Consider the following 22,050-nt stretch of genomic DNA (forward strand, 5'->3'; position numbering starts at 1 on the left):
TCTTTACCTGTTTCCAAAACTTAAAGAACACCTTCGAGAACTTCAATTTGATAACGATGAATCGGTGCAAGCAGAGGTGACGTTGTGGCTCCGTTAACAAAATCAAACATTCTACCGTGACGGTATCAACAAGCTGGTCTGTCGTTAGGAGAAATGTGTTCGTCGCCTGGTGACTATGTTGAGAAATAAATATGTAGACATGTAACAGGAAGATGTAGAATGTTAATAATGTTTGTTTTATTTAGAAATCCGTAAGAGCTTTCATACACAAAATTCGGGGACGTTGCTTTTCAGCACGCCCACATAGATTAGGGAACGAGTCACTAAAAGTGCAAGAGGATGCTGAATAAAGACTGGCAATGGCAAGAAAAGCTTTTCTGAAGCAGAGAATTATGTTAACATCGAATATATGTTTAAGTGATAGGAACTCTTTTCTGATGGTATTTTTCTGGAGTGTAGCCTAGTATGGGAGTGGAACATAGTTGATAAACAGTTCATACAATAATAGAGTAGAAGCTTTTGATACGTGCTGCTACAGATTGCCGATGATTAGATGGGTAGATCTTGAGCAGTTATGGAATAGAACCGGGTAGAATATAAATCTGGGGCATAGATTGACTAAAAGAAGGTATCGGTATCTGAGACATCAAGGGATCCCTAATTTAGTACTGTAGAGAAGTCTCGGTTGGGAGGGGGTGGGGGGAAGGGAGGGGGAAGAGGGAAGAAACTGTAGAGGGAGACCAAGAGCCGAATACAGTAAACAGGTTCAAAAGGATGTCAGCTACGATAGTTATTCGGAGATCAAGAAGCTTGCACTGGATAGAGTCGTGTGGAGAGCTGCACCAAACTAATCCTTCGGCTGAAGATTGCAGCAAAAACAACAAGAAGAGGTATTACATATAGCCTCTCCGTCCATTGTGAAATTATTTATTCTGAAATTCATTATGCGAAAACTTTGCACAGAACATTAAACCAGTGCCTGATCAACAGTTCCTATAGAACAGTTTGTAAACTCTCACTTAAAATGACTTCCGAAGTTTTATAGAAATCAATACGAATGATAAGAAGAAGGTCGGATTTAGTTAGAAAATAAACGAAAACGCTCGTGGCAAACACGAGAACGACGTTCGAGTAATTCTCACGTAGTGACCTTCGCTACTGGATTTGACATCTTCGACAGTATTTTCAGAAGGTCATTCCAATATTTCACTTGGCAGCTTTCCGCAGGCTGTAGCCTTTTCAGATTTTACAGGTCATTTAGTGCAGTTCACCTGTTAGCCGTGTGAGTGTAATGCTAAATGACCTGTGAAATGGCAGCTGATATTTACAAGCAGCAGTGTTCCACTTTACAGGGCGTTCACCCTTTTGGCGGCAATATGGCCTTGGCACTTCCAAGCCACCGACAGAACCTGCGGCGTACTATATTTGCGTCTGATCGTCGCGGTCTCCTCCAAACAGCTTTTGGTGTGTTATTTATTAGCTTCAAAGTTTCTTTTAACCTCCCATTTCTCTTAACACATAAATTACACGCCCAAAGAGGTTTCTGTCTTCTGCATTTAGAGATTTTTAGAGCTGGTAGATTTACTGAAAGTTATTTGCGTATAGAAGGTAGGTGAACGCTACTATTAATCATCAACATCAATACAAAAGGCCATCTTCCGTTTCCAGCCGCTATCACCACATATACTGAAAGATTGTTTAACACTCTTCGCAAGGGTCTTAAAAAGCCCGCCCTCCACTCGTAGTGTATATTTCTAGAGAAACAAGTGCTAATGTGAACAATTTGAAGTCGAATACTTCGCATTAATGCATTGTCAACATTATAAAGGCATCACCTAACAGATTTCTGAAGCTGGCAGCTTGATACCTCAACAAAAGTAGGTATTACGACGATTCCACCGCAGAATAACTGCTACTCACTGATGGGTTTCATTCATTTTTATTTGAAGATCTTCGTTTCATTTTAAAGCTGGGCGTATTCTTTTAAGACCCTGGAGCCAAGTAAATATTACATTTCTGGAAGGATGTTCTGGTCACAGTTATTAAATTTATTGGCCGCATTGGCTCCCCCATGTTATCCTATTAAAAACATTATTTGGCTCAGAAGAAATAAAAAAAAAGAACACAAAATGGAAGTCAAAGAGTTCCATTTTCCACATTACATTCCGAAGAACGCTTAAATTAAGTGACCATTGGTGATGAGGTTCTGTAAGTATAATTTAAATTACTTGAAAGTCATTCAGCTGTTTTAGAAACTATGACTGCATCAGGATGCTGATGATGAAGGTGTTTAAGGAGACCATACAGTTAAGATCATCAGTTTCCTATTCTACTCCAGATCATTCCAAACTATTCTAGACTACTCTATCAGATGGGTATGTAAAATTCCGATTTAAAAAAATAATTCCGATTAAAAAATCATTTTGTTTGTAACGGGAAACAAACCCACGATTTCTGTCAATACTGGGCGTCGTATGAAAAATGTGATGAGCAGTACCTGTTGGGGCTGATTCCAGCTACACATTGCAAAAACCGAATATATGCCGAAACGTCAGAGAAAATGCAACTGACGACTCTTAGGAGGGACGTGTGGTGTGTTTGTGAATACTACGGGGATATTCGTTTCTTATAGTGACGAGGCATATTTTTTAATCTGTGCCCTCTTGTTTTAATTTTCGAAAGTTTCTCCATTTTGTAGATGCAAATCGACAAACACTTTGTAGTGCTGTGGCAGAGATTGTTATACAGAGACGCGACATTCGTTGCTACTACTCTCCTGATGTTACTGGTTTTTGATCTTGATACCGATGTGCCAGTTTGATTTGCGTGCATATGTCAGCTTTTGCGCTCTAGAATTGGGTTTCAACGTATGGGGATCACTTTTCACAAGAGGTTAGCCTGTTAAAATCTGCTAGAAAAAGAATCATCATGGATACAACTGTTTCGCTAGCAGGCCTTGAGAAGTGGAAGCGAACTGTGTGCAACAATCAGACTGCACTTCAGCACACTACATTGTCTCCAGAATGAGATTTTCACTCTGCAGCGGAGTGTGCGTTGATATGAAACTTCCTGGCAGATTAAAACTGTGTGCCCGACCGAGACTCGAACTCGGGACCTTTGCCTTTCGCGGGCAAGTGCTCTACCATCAGAGCTACCGAAGCACGACTCACGCCCGGTACTCACAGCTTTACTTCTGCCAGTACCCCGTCTCCTACCTTCAAAACTTTACAGAAGCTCTCCTGCGAACCTTACATTGTCTGCCAAGTCACTCGGTACTGGTGAATATAATATGGCGTTGAAACGTTGATGTTGATTCTTCTTTCGGATGGAGATATCGAGCTCTACTTTTTGTGGGGGTGAGTTGCGTACCAACAACAATTTTTTCTCTTATCTGTTTCAAATATCAGTTAAGAAAAACTGCTATTTATATATATTCGCAAAACTCATAACTAATTATTTCGACACTGGGCACATCATCCACAGACCACTAAGGAAATGTATCAGTGCCTTCGAAACACAAAATAAGTATTAATTTGTCAGCTAAACAACTCTAATCAGCCTCAGCAGGACTAAAATATGGACTTTATACGCTTTATCTGATACCTCGTGCCTGTTTTCTGACACTAAAAGTCTCTTGGGAAATGCTTTTAGAAGCGCGAGTAAAATAAATACCTTAAAACGACGCAGTGTGGTAATTAAATGTACTAGTATAAGGCATCAACTACGAGTATAAACACAAACTGCCACAGGAAATGTTTTGTTTATGGAAGACACAAGTTTTCATGAACTTCTCGATGTCGGAGACGTACACCACAGTATTGTAATGGAAAATCAGATTGTAATAAAAAATAAAATGACATGCTTAATGCTTGAAAATTAACCAGAACAATACACAGGCTGTACGTTTCTCGGTTTTCTTGCCCAGACAGATTTTAGTAACAATTCAAGCTTTCGCTGACCAAGTCTGTCATCACGGGTGATAGCTGTCGCCGTGTATAAGTCAAGAAATTTACACATACTAGCGATTGAGCGATATTAGTGTAACCACTAACCAGTCCACTGTAATGCAGGGATTCAGTATGGTGTTAACCCACCCCTAGCCTTGACGACGACTTCCACTCTCGCAAGCATACGTTTAATCAGATCTTGGAAGATTTCTTGGGGAATGGCAGCCCCTTCTTCACGGAATGCTGCACTCAGGAGCGGTATCGATGTCGGTCGGTGACGCCTGGCACAAAATCGGCGTTCCAAAACACCCCAAAGATGTTCTATAGGATTCAGGTCAGGACTCTGCGCAGGCCAGTCCATTACATGGATGTTATTGTCGTGTTGAAAGATGCAATCGCCATCCCCGAATTGCTCTTCAACAGTGGGAAGCAAGAAGGTGCTTAAAACATCAATGTAGGCCTGTGCTGTGATAGTGCCACTCATAACAACAAGGGGCAAGCCCCTCCACGAAGCCGGCCGGGGTGGCCGAGCGGTTCTAGGCGCTACAGGTCGCAGGTTCGAATCCTGCCTCGGACATTGATGTGTGTGATGCCCTTAGGTTAGTTAGGTTTAAGTAGTTCTAAGTTCTAGGGGACTGATGACCTCAGAAGTTAAGTCGCATAGTAGTCAGAGGCATTTAAACCCTCCACGAAAAACACGACCAGACCATAACACCACCGGTTCACCTGACCACGTTCGAAGTCCTTGAGTTCCGCTGAGCGTCCCATTCTGCCCTCTCACTATGTCTAATGACTACTGAGGTCTCTGATATGGAGTACCTGGCAGTAGGTGACAGCACAATGCACCTAATATGAAACACGTATGTTTTTGGGAGTGTCCGGATACTTTTGATCACATAGTGTATGTGCAGCCGACATCTTCTAGCTCCAGCGATCTCCTTTATTTCGTTCTTCGTTCTTGTGTGACTTACTGCTTAACTTTTGACTCAAAAGAGGAAATTGCTAAGCACGTTGGCATAATATGGGTTCACAAATCGATCATTGGTTTGCTCGCTGCAGTTGTGTAAACCCTGTTTATGTCTCTTTGGCAGTTCGAGACAGACTGGACTTCATTAGCACCAAGTAGTCAGATTCGGGTGGAAGTAGGCACATAACGAATGCCTCCCCTAAACTGTCACATCACGGGGTTCTCTGTGTTACCCGTCACGATTAACGTTCGCCTATTACGTCATTTATGCAAGCCAGCAATTCTCGCCTGTGGTCAAAGTGCGTAATAGAAGAAAAAATGTTGGGCTTCTCCAAACCGTACGGCTTCTTTGATTCCTGTAACAGACTCTTCCTTAAACCCGGTAGCTGCATTTTTCCCGGAGCGATTATTTTTGAAATCAATCCTAGTTCCTCTTAATGTTGAAAAACCTTCAGAGTCGAATGTCCGTTTATATAGACGCCTCCTCCGAGAAATATTATAAAGAAGCATAATACTAAGTACTGCTGAAGAAGTTTTGTATTCGATTTGAACTTGCTTAATCATTTCACTGAAACTTGTCACTGTGTAACTCGCTATCTTAACTTGCAATGTTGGGAAATGTACTCATTCAATTCGAATTTGCTTAAACCGTTTAATCAAGTCTGGTAATTTACTGCGGTCTACTACACAAATTACATCTGGGCGTAGCACCAATTCGATTTAAACTTGCTTAATCAGTTCTGTTAAACAGTAGTTCTCCCTCCACGAATTGCAGAGGTTACCAGAAGAACTGATTAAATAACTTTGCCCTAAAGGGCTGATGTTTTCTCAGTGTTCACGATACCATACGTCTTTTTTGTTCAATGCTCTCCCACGGTGCTGCATTAATCAGTTATTTTAACAGAGTTATAGCCTATACGTGAGATACGAAGAGAGACTGTTTAAAAATTTGCTAATACGAAGCAGTTAGCACAACATTAAGTGAAAGACGTTCCATGAAAATATTCGAGCAGACGTCTTGAAAATTTCTATAACTACTATTCCCTCAACATAATTATTGCCTTTAATGTTTTGATGATCAGCAAGTCCGATATGATTTTAGTAAAAGTGGAAATTTAACACTCGTGTACGGGAAACCAAAACTGATCAGTATGCAGGCCCTCACGGGAAAGAAACACACAATAGTAATGGTTACAGATTAATTGATTTTGCTTTATTTAATCGGCTCAGAATTATCAATACAGTATTCAGACATTAAGTTAGGCACAAATTCACCTAGCAAGCTAGGAAACTCAGGTCAGTGATAGATTATATTCTGTGCAATAACAAAGTGGCTGGTATGGTAATGGATGCAAGAATGTTTCGCGGTTCTGAAGTTCACTCTGACCACTTCTTCCTAGTAAGCCCCAAGCGAATAAGACCAAGACGGCGTAAAACGATTCACAATCTGTAAAGAACTTGTCTTCCACGTAATATCGATATACTTTGGTTATACCAAATACGGTAATGAGCTAGTCAAAATATCACCTATAAAACAAATCTCAAGGGAAGAATGGAAGGATCTCCAATACATTCCAAGAGAAGCTGCTAGTCAGAGCCTTGGCCGAAAAGCAAAATGGCACAGGAAGAAAGGACTGAGAAAATGGGATGATAATGCCGAACCTGCTGTAAAGAATAAACGAGAAGCATTTGTGAAATATCTCTCAATAAGGAAACAGGGAGATAAAATAATATATCATGGGAGGAGCGCAATCGCGAAAAGAGAAACACGCAGAAAACACATAAAGAGTTGGGAAGCATTTGTTGCCCATTTAGAACACGGTATTTACAAACCCTAACCACAAACGTTCAAAACAATAAAAAATCTGAACACTTAGATTAAAGGGAATGTGAAAGTAAACCCCATGAAAGAAACAAATAATTACAATTCTGACAGATGATCACGTTCCCTAGCAACTTATCGGTAATACATACAAAATTTACAGAACAGATTTAATCTGTGCCAAGGAATAGGACAAATTATCAGAGTGGGACAGAATATATGCCCTCATTAAAATCAGCAGAAACACAGAGCTTAATGACTCACTTTTTGGAGGTTAGCACTTCTAGCATCTTCAGAGGCTGACTTGCAGCGTTCTTCACACATTTTACAGATTACATCCGAGAAACACAGCATGGACACCAACGCCAGAAAAACAAAAACAATGGCCTTCTGAGGAAAATACCAAGTACAAAGAAAGAGCTCTTTGGCAAATAAAATCCTAGAAAGAGTGAACACATTGACATATTTAAGTTATAAACTATCATTTCTGGAAGAAACTGACCCCTGAAACAGCCACCATGTATACCAAATCAATGGGAGTAACAAATAATGTTATGAAACTTTCCCTAGTGCAGAATTACACCAGAATACGCCTTTATAAGACCTTAGCAGCACCTGTACTGTGCAAGGGCAGTGAAGCCCAGACAATAAAGGCGAAAGACATTAAAAGACTAACAGCCTGTGAAACGAAATACTTGAGACGAACAGCTGGTTAGAACAAACAAGATCACAAAAGGAATGAAGATGTACTGAAGAAACTTAAAATGGCACCCATCACCTATTATATTCAAAATTACCAAAATAGCTGGGGAATACATCTACAACGACTGAGCCCAAAGAGGATCCCAAAATCCCTGCTACATTACCACCCCAATAGTGTAAGATCTGTAGGTCGAAAAGAGAAAAGACGGCGGGAGAACTTCATGACGAGATCGTAGGAAGTCAAGAGGCCTAATACCTGGAGGAAGATAATGATGAAGATGATATCTTCCCGTCCCGATATCGACAGGAAATTAAAATGGAATTTGGTTTCCCTTAGAGCTGCCGTGTTTAATGACACAACAGCATCGCACGTTGCGTAAGATATTTTTGTAAAGCACTATATATTTGAGCAGACAAATCCGTTCTACTTAGAAATGCCACCGTCTCTAGATTGAGATTAGATTCGTTTAGTGTAGGTTTACTCCTGTCGCAAGACGTGGGCCCTACGGGTCGGACCGAGACTGTACCTCCTCATTAAAAGTCACTACTCTGTGAAGTGCGGCTGCTACTAGAATTGTTCGTCCCATTAATTCATTAACTGTTCCGTTCACTGCTCGAATTCACCCGTTACTGAAGTGTGATCGAGGATGCGAAAATTCATGTATCGTTCGGAATTTTTTGTGAAACACAGGACTTAGCTGTGGCAGTTGATTACGTAATTTAAACTGTAAGTACAACCAACAACTTTTTCTATCAGCTTACCATCCCTGCACGTTATTTACAATCGTCGACCTTTTCCAGTGATTGGCTGTTATAGTTTCGTCTAATCATTCATTGATTAATAACGGATTAAATATGGGAGAATGTGTGAAGAATTCAGTCCTGAGTATACAGACAACAGCTTATAAAGTGCAGTCGGGGATGAAGGATTATTCTCTGAGAAGCAATAAAACGTGTACTGCTTATTAAGTAGGCGTTCTTTTAACGGGTAACTATATTAAGATTCATAATTAAACGAAAATTGATTATTTCTTTGAATTATTCCCATTATTCTTGGAAACAATCAAATTATTGATCCATGGCGTCTTGTACACAGTAACAGGCATGTAAAAATATTAAAATTATTCGTCCACGTACTGTGTGTCTGATGACTCCAGGCATCGATACTTTAGGTTAGAGTTGTAAAACCACCGTACGGCAGTTGTCCTACTAGTTCTGTACAGTTAAGATCGTCACCACATTACGTGTGTTGTATACCTGGGGGCTACCTCATTTCGATCTCTCTGTCTACGTATGCCATCAGTGCCTCATTACATTCTCCCAGGAACCTGAAGCGGTGAACCGTCTGGGAGCTGAGTGACGATATATAAAGGGCTGAGTAACCTACGGAACATCTTTTTTCTACGTAATCTGTCTGTTGCTTATGAAATAATCAGTGCTTATCGCAAAATTTAAATTGTCAACGTTTATTTCAGGTTTCATTCGAAAATTGTTGATTTGTTACATGAAACCTAGGGATACTGTAGTAAAAATAAAAAAGTACACATTTATCATATTACTCTAGAAGAAGCAGTATCACCAGAAAACGTGAAAAATTGAAAAAAAACACCCAAAACAAAAACATATCAAACATCGCTTCAGTACTTCGTCGAGGTTAAATAAAACATGTTTATCATGAAAAGCAATTGCTTTCGTTACATCAAAGTGCAGAAGTTACGCGATCGACTAATTTTTGTTACTTATAGAATTCAATTTATATTTTGTAAGGATATAAACACACCATGGACGAACGCTGCACAGTGTGAATTTCTAACTGTGTGTAAAACAAAGAAACAAATGAACAAAAAGCAAAGAGAAGTATTCGGCTCCCAGTTTCTCTGACACATTCGTTTGTGCTTCTTCCTCTACCACTGCAACCAATACTACTCGTAATCCTACCATTTACTACGTCATTTATGTAGTATACCAAAACTACAGTACAGTATTTTTGGTAGAGCGCAACTGTGCTTGAGGATAATACGACGAAAACCAAAGTTAACAGATTTGTGTTTATGGGGCACAGCAGGTGAGTGTGCCGACATGATGACACGGCAGAAAAGACATCTCTCTCAGGCAGCTGTTCTCATTCTTCGAGGACCTGTTTGTGGTTCACCAGATGTGCGTCCCGTTGTAGTAGTAGCCACACAGAAGGCGCTGGTGGAAGGTCATGCGCCAACGGCAGCAGAAGAGGCACGTGGAAGACGGGTTCTAACGGACAATGACTGAGTCGCCTGCCACCACTGACCCCTAGACGCTGACCCTGTCTCCAGCTTTAGTGTCTAGCTACAGGTGGAAGCGTCCTGGCTTCAAATTCCAGGAGAACAGAGACTTTGTTCGCGTGATGCCATGTGGCAATAAGTACAGTAATACAGAGAGATGAGCTCCTCCTACATACTCCGCAAACTACCGTACGGCGCATGGCGGAGGGCACTTTGTAAGACTGCTAGCCATTCTCTTTCCTGTTCTACTCGTAAATTGAGGGAGAGACGACTCTCTACACGGGACATTATGACCAGCGACGTACTATCGCTGTAAACTAGTCCAAGCGATAGCAGTGTCACCTGGCGAGGAATGATTGCTAGTCAGACACACGCACGGTACATGTAGTATCAGTGAGCGAGCTGTCCGTGTGTAGAATGGGGAAGTCGCGCGATCTATTTGAGCTTGACCAAGGGCAGTTTATGATGGCTGGAGGCTCGGCACTAGCATTTCGGAAACTGCACGACATTTTGGGAGCTCGAGGAGTGCTGTAGTGAGTATCTTCAACATGAGGTGAAACCACGTCCAGACGGTGTGGGGTTGGGCGGACACTCCTCGTTGCAGATGTCGGACGTCGTGAGCTGGGCAGACTGATAAAACAGGACAGGCAGCGAACTGGGGCGGAACTAACATCAGACTTTAATGCTGGGCAAATTACAAGTGTGTCTGAACACACAGTGCACCGGACACTCCTAACGATGGGCATCCGCAGGCGAAGACGCATGCATGTGCCAACGTTAACATCACGACATCAGCAACTTCGATTGAAATGGGCATGTGACCATCGGCACTATACGTTGGCACAGAGACATAGTGTTCCATGGTCTGATGAATCTCGATACCTTCATCATCATGATTATGGGAGGGAACAGCTCCTCGATACCAGTACTGTGGGACAGAGACAAGCCGGCAGCGGCTCCATTATGTTGTGGCGAACATTCACGTGGGCATCCATGGGTCCACTGGAGGTCGTGCAAGGCACCATGATGCCCAAGGAGTATCGTATACTGGTTGCAGACGACGTACACCCGTTTATGATGATCATGTTTTCCGTCGGCAGTGGCATTTTTCAACAAGGCACAATGTCATAAGGCCGGGAGTGTGATGGAATGGTTCGAGGAGCACAGTGACGCGTTCCAATTGTTGTGCTGGCTCCAAAACTCGTCAGATCTGAACCTGCTGGCTCCCCAGCTCGCCAGATCTGAACCCGATCGAACACATCTGGGATATGACTGAACGTAGCGTCGGAGCTCAACGGCCTAATCTCTGTGATTATCGGGAATTACGTTACTTGAGTGCAGATGTGTTGCCACCTCCCTCCAGCGTCGTATCAGCAACTCGTTGCTTCCATGCCACAAAGCGTTTCCGATGTTTCTGGGTCGAAGGTACGTTGTCATAATGTTCTGACCCTTCGAGGTCCTCATGAGAGATGCTCGTTGATCGCATCAGAATCGTTTTGTAGTGTGCCGCGAACGCCGGCTGTCTAAACTTTGTCAGCAATGTTTCATGAAAAGAACGTCTTCTTCCCTCCAGGGATTCCCACTTGAGTTCACACAACATCGCCGCTATGTCCGCCCCAAGTAGCTGAGTGGTCAGCGCGACAGAATGTCAATCCTAAGGGCTATGAATTGCTCCGATATCTTCTTTTAATCCATCCTGGTGGGGATCCAAAATACTCGGGCAGAACTCAAGAATGGGTCGCAAAACGCAGATGTTTTTATAGATGAGCGACGCTTTCCTAGAATCTTTACAGTAAACCGAGGTCGAGAATTTATCTTTCCTACAACTGACCGTACGTGCTCTCTCCATTTTATGTCATTTTGCAACTTTAGGTAGGGTATTTAACCGCGACAGTGCAGCACACCACTATAATGTAATCGAAATTTGCACGATTGTTTTTCCAAGACATCGTCATAACTTACATTTTTCCACATTTAGAGCAAGCTACCGTTCATCACCCGAAACAGAAATTCTGTCCGCGTCATCCCATATCCTTGTGCAATCACTCAACGACGACATTTCCCGTACACTACATCGATATCAGCAAACAGTCACAGAGTGCTGCTCGCTCTATCCGCCAGATCGTTTTTATATATACTGAGAGAAAACAATATCGGTACTATGACATTTCCGTGGCGCATTTCTGGCGATGTCTGTGTCTCTGATGAAGACTCACCTCCCAGGACAACGAACTGGGTGCGAATACTAATAAATTAAAAAGAACTAAACTAAATTACGCTCGAACAAGCCATGAAGGCCCAACCCCGCCGACCGCCCTCCGTGTCATCCTAAGCCAACAGGCGTCACTGGATGAGGATATGGAGGGGTATGTGGTCAGCACATCTCCAGGCCGTATGTTAGTTTACCAGACCGGAGCCGCTACTTCTCAATCAAGTAGCTCCTCAGTTTGCCTCACAAGGGATGAGTGCACCCCTCTTGCCAACAGCGCTCGGCAGACCGGATGGTCACCCAACCAAACGCTGTAGCCCAGCCCGGTAGCGCTTAACTTCGTTGATCTGACGGGAACCGGTGTTATCACTGTGGAAAGGCCATTGGGGCTAATACTAATAAATACCTAAAAATAATCGATGTAACTCGACGGTTCATCTAGGAGAGAATGATATGCCATTATGGTTCTGACACATAACATCTTGCCACTTAGATTAAAGTTTTTGCAGTTTTTCTAGGTCGTTTCAGAAACGTGACGGCCCATCTCCTTCGGAATATTTGTTCAGCTGCAGTTGAGGTTGCGAAGTCCTCATGCTAATTACAGCTCCTTACATTTGTGGGACGCCAGAATTCAGATATGGACTGTGACGTTCCGTTTAGTCAAGCGGATAACTCACTTTAATTGCGTAATTAAGACAACCGCAACTGCGGCTAAATAGTCCGAAAATGCATTTATGAACATTCACTAGCGGAGCAAAACGAGAATTCACTCTCGCTATCACTGCCTGTCACTCCATGCTCGCTGCTTTTACCTTACCGGGACTGTTTATAATGATTTGCGCCCTGCGTATCGTAGGTTTTAGCACTTTCCACTGGCTGCTGCCACGCGAACCTATTGTTGTCGTTCTGATGATCCGCCGCGCTGTTCTACACAAAAGACGCAATCTTCGACTGAATTCTGGTGCTTTGTAGAGAATATCACGATACTACGTACGCTGTCTCTGGTAACCACGATGTTGACATAATGTTAAAGTGTAACAGTTCACCTTTCAGTACTTCATTAATTTGTAATCCGAGATATTCTTAACATGCAGTATGTGTTCACTGCACTCGAACTAAGCTAAGCCGTGGAAGCACACAGCAACATAAATATTGTACCCACATTGTCACAGTTAGTGGTGGTTTATGTAAGTAGATAAGATAATTTAATATGGTAATCAAAGCTACATTGGAGAAGTTAACGGTAAATGATCATGTTGGCGACTTTGTCAAATATTTTACTGTCCAGGCTCAAGAGTGCAGTAATTACCACGTCCCTCTTACTGTGTGTTACTAATAAGAGGCACTGATTATTTGCATTGACTCATACCGCACGCATACTTTCTAATGATTCAAATGTTTCATTCAATCACAAACTGTGCGCAGAAACCATATTTTGGTACCAACAAGCAGAAAGAGAAACTGTTGGTGTCATGGAAAGTCATTAATATGCGTGCCTTGTGATATTACTATTATCAAGAGGTTCAGTTGGCAACCAGTTGTCACTTGTAAACGGTATCTTTAAGCAGCTGGATGAGTCGTTTATGCTAAATGTACGTTATATGAAAAACACGAGCGCCAAAGTCGCTCCACGTCTAATTTTCACATCTACCTATACAGGGTATAACGGGAACAAGTGCAGATATTTCTATTGACGACTGAGGATGGTGTACTGATCAACATTACATCAGTATTTACTTCATTTGCAGACTAATAATTGTAGCTATTAGGAGTAGCATGTTTTTAGGTTGGTTAGTACGTGTGGCAAGAGAAAGCCGTTAACGCTTATTTTCCGCTGGGGGGCGAGTCAGGTGTTGAAATTTGGACGCTTGGACACAAAACTGTTAGTCTGTATCGGCAAGTGTATTTCACTTAGGCGTAGTTACGGCCATACAGAAAACATCAGATTGTAAAGTTTGTGACGTGTTCGTGGGAAGACTGTTCGACGCAGAGAAAAAACAATCAACATAGTGATGTGTGTACGTATTAAGGCTACACATATAAAAGTACCTCCACTTATACCCGCTAAAACGTGTATGCTCCGCAAGCAACTGTATAGTGCATGATACGGGTTACATCGTGCTAATAGTACTGATTTTATATCATATTTCAGTCACGTATTGTGTGAGGGAAAAAAGAGTATCTACGTGCCTCTGTACGTGCTCCATTCTCTCTTCTCGATTTGCGATGATCTCTACGCAGGATATAAGTGGTGACAGCATGACAGTCGCATAGTCTTCTTCGCATGTAAATAACTTCTATAATTTACCCAACACCGTTTGGAGACAACGATGTCGTCTCTCTTCCAAGGATTTCCGTTAAAGTTCCCAAACATTTTTTTCTGCGCTCTCATGTGGGGTATAAGGGCCTGTTGTGACTCTAACAGCGTGTCTCTGAACCCATTCAGTGACTGCTGTCGTGCCTAGTTACTAAGGACTCGAAACTTGAGGACGATACTCTATTAGTCATCACATTAGCGTCTTGTGCGCTATTTCCTTGAAAGATATATGGCATTTTCCCAGAACGCTTATAACAAATCGAAGTTTTCCATTCGTCTTTCCTAACAGGAATTATACGTAATCGTCCATTTCATATCAATTCTTAGTGTTTGCCCCAAGTACCTATACTATGCGGCAGGCTCAAGATGTTTACCAACAATCTTGCAATAAAGTACCGCACACTTCTTTTTCTTTGTTACAGGCATTATCTAACATTTATTCACGTTTAAAGGGAGTTATCATTCATTGCACCAAGTGGAAACTTTGTCCATGTTTTTCTGTATTTTCTGATGATCGTCCGACAACGATACTTTCCTGTACCTAACGTCATCGCCATAGAACAACCTCATAGTGCTACAGACTCCATATGGTAAATCATATATGTATATTGAGAACATTAGAGGTCTTATTGCACGCTGCATGAGCATGTGACTTTCATTAAGAACTATGAGTAAGTGACCTATGCAGCAGCACTGAAACGTAAACTTCAACTTTTCTCAGCTAAGAGGTTTGTGTTTCAACAAGTTCAGGCCGGCGTTTACCACCGACATGTACCGCTAGTGACTCACACTCACCTCTACCAGTTATGCTGCCAGCGACACAATAACGTCTGATATATTGCCTATGTACCAGGCGCAGCGAACAGCTCTCTATACAATTTTTTGCAACCCTTCAACGAGAGATCTTCCTGAACAAATGCGATTAATTTAGTGTAAAATTATTTTATGCAATGTCTCGTGTTAAAATGGCCAGTATATTAAAATAATAGCTAGGGTGTTTGAATACCACCGCTGCTCCACAGCGAGAAAAAGGGAAAGCAGCGCCGCCAGGTGAAAAAAAAAGCACGAGTACGCCTGACGCCCCACAACAAGAAACACAATGCGCAGCGCCGGCGTAACCGTGTTAAGCGATACATCAGTCTTGATTTACGTCACCAGAGTTTCCACTGCTGCCAGTCTGCTGCTGGGTATATTCATATGAGTTCTCACTTCACAGGAAATTACATCTAAACTAAACCTGTATCTGTGCCACATCTGAGTAATCCTTTGCAATTTTTCAGCGTTTTTTGAAAGCAAATAGGAGAGTTTGATATACTAACAAAAACTAACTATGACAAGTAAACCACTTCCAAGTATCGTTCAGATCTGACGGAGCACTTCATCTCAAATGACGTGACTATTGGTGGCAAAAAGGCCTATTAAACAAGTGTAAATACATGTAAATGAATTTTATACTTTGTCAAAAATATATCGACCAATTTATGCATCATAAGGTAGGAGGTCTCTTTCAGTGCCTGTTTACTTCTTAATATATGACAACGGAAAGACGGTTCGCCATGAGCAAATACAAATTATTCTTACTTAGCTCCCAAACACGTTTCGGTGATGTTTCACCATCGTCAGTGGATTCAGTTATTTTCTGTCAAATAACATGTAAATAAATTTTGCATGATAATATATACAAGTTTCAGATTGTGGTCACTACATTTGTAACATTATTAACAGGAAAAATATTTACTTTCATGTCATATACTGATGTTTAATGGCTCTCTGACATTTGCGTTATAGGTTATATTTTCCTCCAGTTTGTAATCTGCTATTAACCAGAGTTTTTCGATATTATAATACGTATGTTAACGAAAATCTTTGGCCTAAAAATGAACTATCGCTTTCTCCCGTTTTGCATAGTTTCATTTTAAGCCTAACAATTTGGGAAACATACCTAATAAAATGTTGAAAAGTCCTGATTAATTGCAGATGATAAAGTGGAACAAAATATCAGTTGCACTGAAAATGACAGACAGTATGTGATACCAAAGTTCATATTTTTTCCGTTAACAATGTTATACTTGTATATAATAAAATCTCAAAGCTGTATACATTGTCATACAAAATTTCCACGTTTTTTAACATAGTCCAAACACGCCATGAAGGCCCAGCGGTACCGACCGGCCGCCGTGTCGTCCTCAATATTTAGGCAGGCGTCACTGGATGGAGGTAGGGAGGGCCATGTGGTCAGCACTGTGCTCTCCTGGCCGTTGCCAGTCGTCGTGACTGGTGCCGCCTATTTCTCAAAAAATGGTTCAAATGGTTCTAAGCACTATGGGACGTAACATCTGAGGTCATCAGTCCCCTAGACTTAGAACTACTTAAACCTAACTAACCAAAGAACGTCACAGACATCCATGCCCGTGGCAGGATTCCAACCTGCGACCGTAGAAACAGCGCGCTCCTGGACTGAAGCGCCTAGAACAGCTCGGCCACAGCGGTCGGCATCGCTACTTCTCAATCAAGTAGCTCCTCAATTCGCCTCACAAGAGCTGAGTGCGCCCCGCTTGCCAAAAGCACTCAGCAGACCTGGAAGGTGACCCATAGAAATGCTTGCCAAGTCCGATTTGATGGGAAACGGTGTCACCAATGTGCCAAGTCCGTTGGCGTCTTTACATATTATTTGACAGAAAATAAATAAACTCACTGACGAAGACAACACTTGAAGGAAGCATGTTTGCTTTTAAAACCAGTAGAAGTTAGGTTGCTCAAGGCAGAACAGTATTTCCATAATTATAAATATCGACCAATCAATATTTTCTAGACAGATTCATCTGGTCATCAATTTATTCAGAAATTTCGATGCATTAGAATCCCTTCTGCCATTCACAGTTATTTCGAAGTCCTGTCTCATTGGTTCTGAAGGAAACCTCAGGACTTCTGAAAATAAGGAACTGTACTTGAAGCTATACTTTAGTTTGAGTTGTTTCAGAAATCGATGCAATGCACCAGTTAAAAGTATGGCTGAATTCAAAGAATATCTGCATGTTGCCTGAAATATATGCTTGGTTATCATAACAGCGTTCAATGAATGTACAGTAGATGTGTAGGGAGATGACGAAAATTCTCAGAGCTCAAAGTTATACATGTTTCCTCCATGGCTAGATATTGCTTCGGCATCAAAAGTGTTCCCTCGTTTATAGCGTCATTGTTCTCGCTCAAATTTCGCAGTGCTAGGAAAAGATAATCAAGGAGGCCATGGACATAGGAATTTGCGTTAACAGTGCTGGTAGAGATATGGGATTACGCACTAAGAAATGAGCGGAGCGAGTGCGTGCCAAAGGGAGATTGCAAGAAATATGTTCTCAATAGCTTACATCTGACGCTCCGGGTAATGTATCATCGTTGGCGCTATGCTCTCTACAGCAGAAGGGACAACTTTCACATCTGCCGATTCCCGTCAGCTCTGCTACAATCAGTAGCTTCCCTTGCGAAAAAATGCTAAATAATGTCGATAATTCGACATTTTATCCGGATTTATGTGACAAATGCACCGGAGACCATTTATAGAAGAAATATGGCCATGAAACTGTATGGTTTTGCCAGAATGCTTCAGCGAATTCGGATATTACTTTTGAATATGAGCTGTAACTGAAACTATATCTGCTCGGATGTTGTCTCAATCTCAGACCTTTGTTTGAATACTTATTAAAGATAAAAATACATACGTAAGAATTATTATACCGGGTGATCAAAAAGTAAGTATAAATTTGAAAACTGAATAAATCACGGAATAATGTAGATAGAGAGGTACAAATTGACACACATGCTTGGAATGTCATGGGGTCTTATTAGAACAAAAAAAACAAAACAAAAAAATACAAACGTTCAAAAAATGTCCGACAGATGGCGCTTCATCTGATTAGAACAGCAATAATTAGCATAACGAAGTAAGACAAAGCAAAGATGAGTTCTTTACAGGAAATGCGCAATATGTCCACCATCATTCCTCAACAATAGCTGTAGTCGAGGAATAATGTTGTGAACAGCACTGTAAAGCATGTCCGGAGTTATGGTGCGGCATTGGCGTCGGATATTGTCTTTCAGCATCCCTAGAGATGTCGGTCGATCACGATACACTTGCGACTCCAGGTAACCCCAAACCAACAATCGCACGGATTGAGGTCTAGGGACCTGGGAGGCCAAGCATGACGAAAGTGGCGGCTGAGCACACGATCATCACCAAACGACGCGCCCAAGAGAACTTTCACGCGTCTAGCAATACTTTGTCTTTTTTTTGTGCTGATAAAACCCCTTGTCATTCCAAGTATGTGTGTCAGTTTTTACCTCTCTATCTACATTATTCCGTGGTTTATTAAGTTTTCAAATTTACACCGACTTTTTGATCACCCGGTACATATTTTTCATTGTAACGGTATTAATCCTTACTATGTGAACGACAACGATGAGGAAAGTAAAGGCACAAGCTAGGATAGCCCAAGAACTGTGGCATTCTCCTTGATCAATTACAGGAATCCACGGTAAACCTGTAACTCGACGGCCACGCTAGAATTTGAACATCACTCTTTTCGAATACGAATCCAGTGTTTCAGACATAATCACTTCCTCAGTAGGTCGCCTTTGAGAACACACTTAGGATTACAAATATAAAGCAGCGGTAAGATACACTGATCAGCCAAAACATTATGACGACCGTCCACTGCGACGTTAGATGCCGCCTGGTGGCGTTGCATGCATGTGACACGGTAACAAAAGTATGTAAGGGGAACAGACAGGGACAGGAGGTCACCCTAGCGAAGATATGGGCTGCAAATGAGCAAATTCATTCAGATAAGCGACCTTGACAAAAGGCAGATTATTATTACGCAAAACCTGTGAACGATTATCTCGAAAACGGCGAAGCTGATCAAACATTCACGTGCTACTGTCGTGAACATCTACGAAAAGAGGTAAAAGGAAAGTGAAATTACCACTACCCGCAAAATGATTGGATGACCACGACTATCCACGAGCGTGGGGTTTGGATGTTTGTCTGTTCTGTAAAGTAGGTTAGATGGTGATCTGTGGGGTCTCTGCCAAAAGAACACAATGCTGGTGCACGCACCGAAAACGTCTGGTCAATGGTGGCCGAGCTACTGGCTCGTCAGAATACACCAGCCACTACTCTTGATGAACTGTGGTATCGTATTGAAGCTGCATGGGCAGCTGTACCTGTACACGACACCCAAGCTCTGTTTGACTCAATGCCGAAGCGTATCAAGGCCGTTATTACGGCCAGAGGTGGTTGTTCTGGGTACTGATTTCTCAGGACCTATGCACCCAAATTGCGTGAAAATGTAATCACATGTCAGTTATAGTATATTATATTTGTCCAATGAATACCCGTTTATCATTTGCATTTCTTCTTAGTGTAGCAATTTTAATGGCCATTAGTGTAGATGTGCTACAAAGTGGTACCAAAAGTTATGGACTATGTCCGGATTTCAGTGTGGTAACAGATTGTGTGGTGTGTTTCAGATGATGGCACGGCTGCTGTGGTTGGCGCTGCTGCTCCACGGCGGTCTGGCCTCGCAAAACGCAGCAAAGCAAGGTACATCCTCTTCTGCCAGCGATCCACTCGCAGCTCTTCACGAGACGCGGAGAGAGAGGAATATTGGAAATAGTCTGGTGCAACGAATACCTTGTATGACACACGAAGCACTGACGAGGAATAAATTTGTAATACTTTCCCTTTGGACGAAATGTAGAACTTCTGCAAAGGAAATACCCTTGAAGATTCATGTGTTCATGACTGCAATCTGTCTTCCGACCATACTGGTCGCTTAGTGATGTATATCAATCGACAAGGCTCATTTTTCTTTCAGAATTTTGTTTAATTATTGAGAATTTTGCAAATATTTATTTATTTTATGCTCAGCACTTCACTCATGGTAGTAATTGGATATGTGGACACTCCATTCCAGATGAATACTTCCATATTTTTCTGCAGAGACGCCGTGTATCTCGTATACAAAGACAGATTGTATCTGAAACAATAAATAAATAAACAAATTAGGTTTATAATTCACATAAGACTCCGTACATATTGTTTCCAATATGTGTATCGAGTAAGAGTTTTCACTACTTGTTATGCTTCATGCAGTCTCCTAAAACTATATCGCTAGTTATTACTTCGATAACTGCCGTGTGGAATTGAACCTACAATCACTAATCAGACGTATAAAGCTACACTCCTGGAAATTGGAATAAGAACACCTTGAATTCATTGTCCCAGGAAGGGGAAACTTTATTGACACATGATCACACACATGATCACACTGACAGAACCACAGGCACATAGACACAGGCAACAGAGCATGCACAATGTCGGCACTAGTACAGTGTATATCCACCTTTCGCAGCAATGTAGGCTGCTATTCTCCCACGGAGACGATCGTAGAGATGCTGGATGTAGTCCTGTGGAACGGGTTGCCATGCCATTTCCACCTGGCGCCTCAGTTGGACCAGCGTTCGTGCTGGACATGCAGACCGCGTGAGACGACGCTCCATCCAGTCCCAAATATGCTCAATGGGGGACAGATCCGGAGATCTTGCTGGCCAGGGTAGTTGACTTACACCTTCTAGAGCACGTTGGGTGGCACGGGATACATGCGGACGTGCATTGTCCTGTTGGAACAGCAAGTTCCCTTGCCGGTCTAGGAATGGTAGAACGATGGGTTCGATGACGGTTTGGATGTACCGTGCACTATTCAGTGTCCCCTCGACGATCACCAGAGGTGTACGGCCAGTGTAGGAGATCGCTCCCCACTCCATGATGCCGGGTGTTGGCCCTGTGTGCCTCGGTCGTATGCAGTCCTGATTGTGGAGCTCACCTGCACGGCGCCAAACACGCATACGACCATCATTGACACCAAAGCAGAAGCGACTCTCATCGCTGAAGACGACACGTCTCCATTCGTCCCTCCATTCACGCCTGTCGCGACACCACTGGAGGCGGGCTGCACGATGTTGGGGCGTGAGCGGAAGACGGCCTAACGGTGTGCGGGACTGTAGCCCAGCTTCATGGAGACGGTTGCGAATGGTCCTCGCCGATACCCCAGGAGCAACAGTGTCCCTAATTTGCTGGGAAGTGGCGGTGCGGTCCCGTACGGCACTGCGTAGGATCCTACGGTCTTTGCGTGCATCCGTGCGTCGCTGCGGTCCGGTCCCAGGTCGACGGGTACGTGCACCTTCCGCCGACCACTGGCGACAACATCGATGTACTGTGGAGACCTCACGCCCCACGTGTTGAGCAATTCGGCGGTACGTCCACCGGCCTCCCGCATGCCCACTATACGCCCTCGCTCAAAGTCCGTCAACTGCACATACGGTTCACGTCCACGCTGTCGCGGCATGCTACCAGTGTTAAAGACTGCGATGGAGCTCCGTATGCCACGGCAAACAGGCTGACACTGACGGCGGCGGTGCACAAATGCTGCGCAGCTAGCGCCATTCGACGGCCAACACCGCGGTTCCTGGTGTGTCCGCTGTGCCGTGCGTGTGATCATTGTTTGTACGGCCCTCTCGCAGTGTCCGGAGCAAGTATGGTGGGTGTGACACACCGGTGTCAATGTGTTCTTTTTTCCATTTCCAGGAGTGTAGTTGCACACTGACGGGACAAAAGTCATGGAATAACGAAATGCACATATACAGACGGCGGTAGTATTACGTACACGTGGCAGTAGTATCGCGTACAGCCGGCCGTGGTGGCCGAGCGGTTCTAGGCGCTTCAGTCGGTAGCTACGGTAGCAGGTTCGAATCCTGCCTCGGGCATGGATGT

At 42.8% G+C, this 22,050-nt stretch overlaps 1 protein-coding gene across 2 annotated transcripts in view; it reads left to right on the forward strand.

Moving 5' to 3' along the window:
* LOC126298790 (serine protease filzig) overlaps positions 1 to 22,050 on the forward strand; it is a 141,645-nt gene that overhangs the window by 56,693 nt on the left and 62,902 nt on the right. For both annotated transcript variants that reach the window (XM_049990251.1, XM_049990252.1), the window contains exon 2: positions 19,749 to 19,821. In XM_049990251.1, coding sequence (XP_049846208.1) covers positions 19,749 to 19,821 — 73 coding nt within the window. The remainder of the gene's footprint in view (positions 1 to 19,748; positions 19,822 to 22,050) is intronic.

Source organism: Schistocerca gregaria, chromosome X, assembly GCF_023897955.1.
Source record: "Schistocerca gregaria isolate iqSchGreg1 chromosome X, iqSchGreg1.2, whole genome shotgun sequence".
Taxonomy (NCBI): domain Eukaryota; kingdom Metazoa; phylum Arthropoda; class Insecta; order Orthoptera; family Acrididae; genus Schistocerca; species Schistocerca gregaria.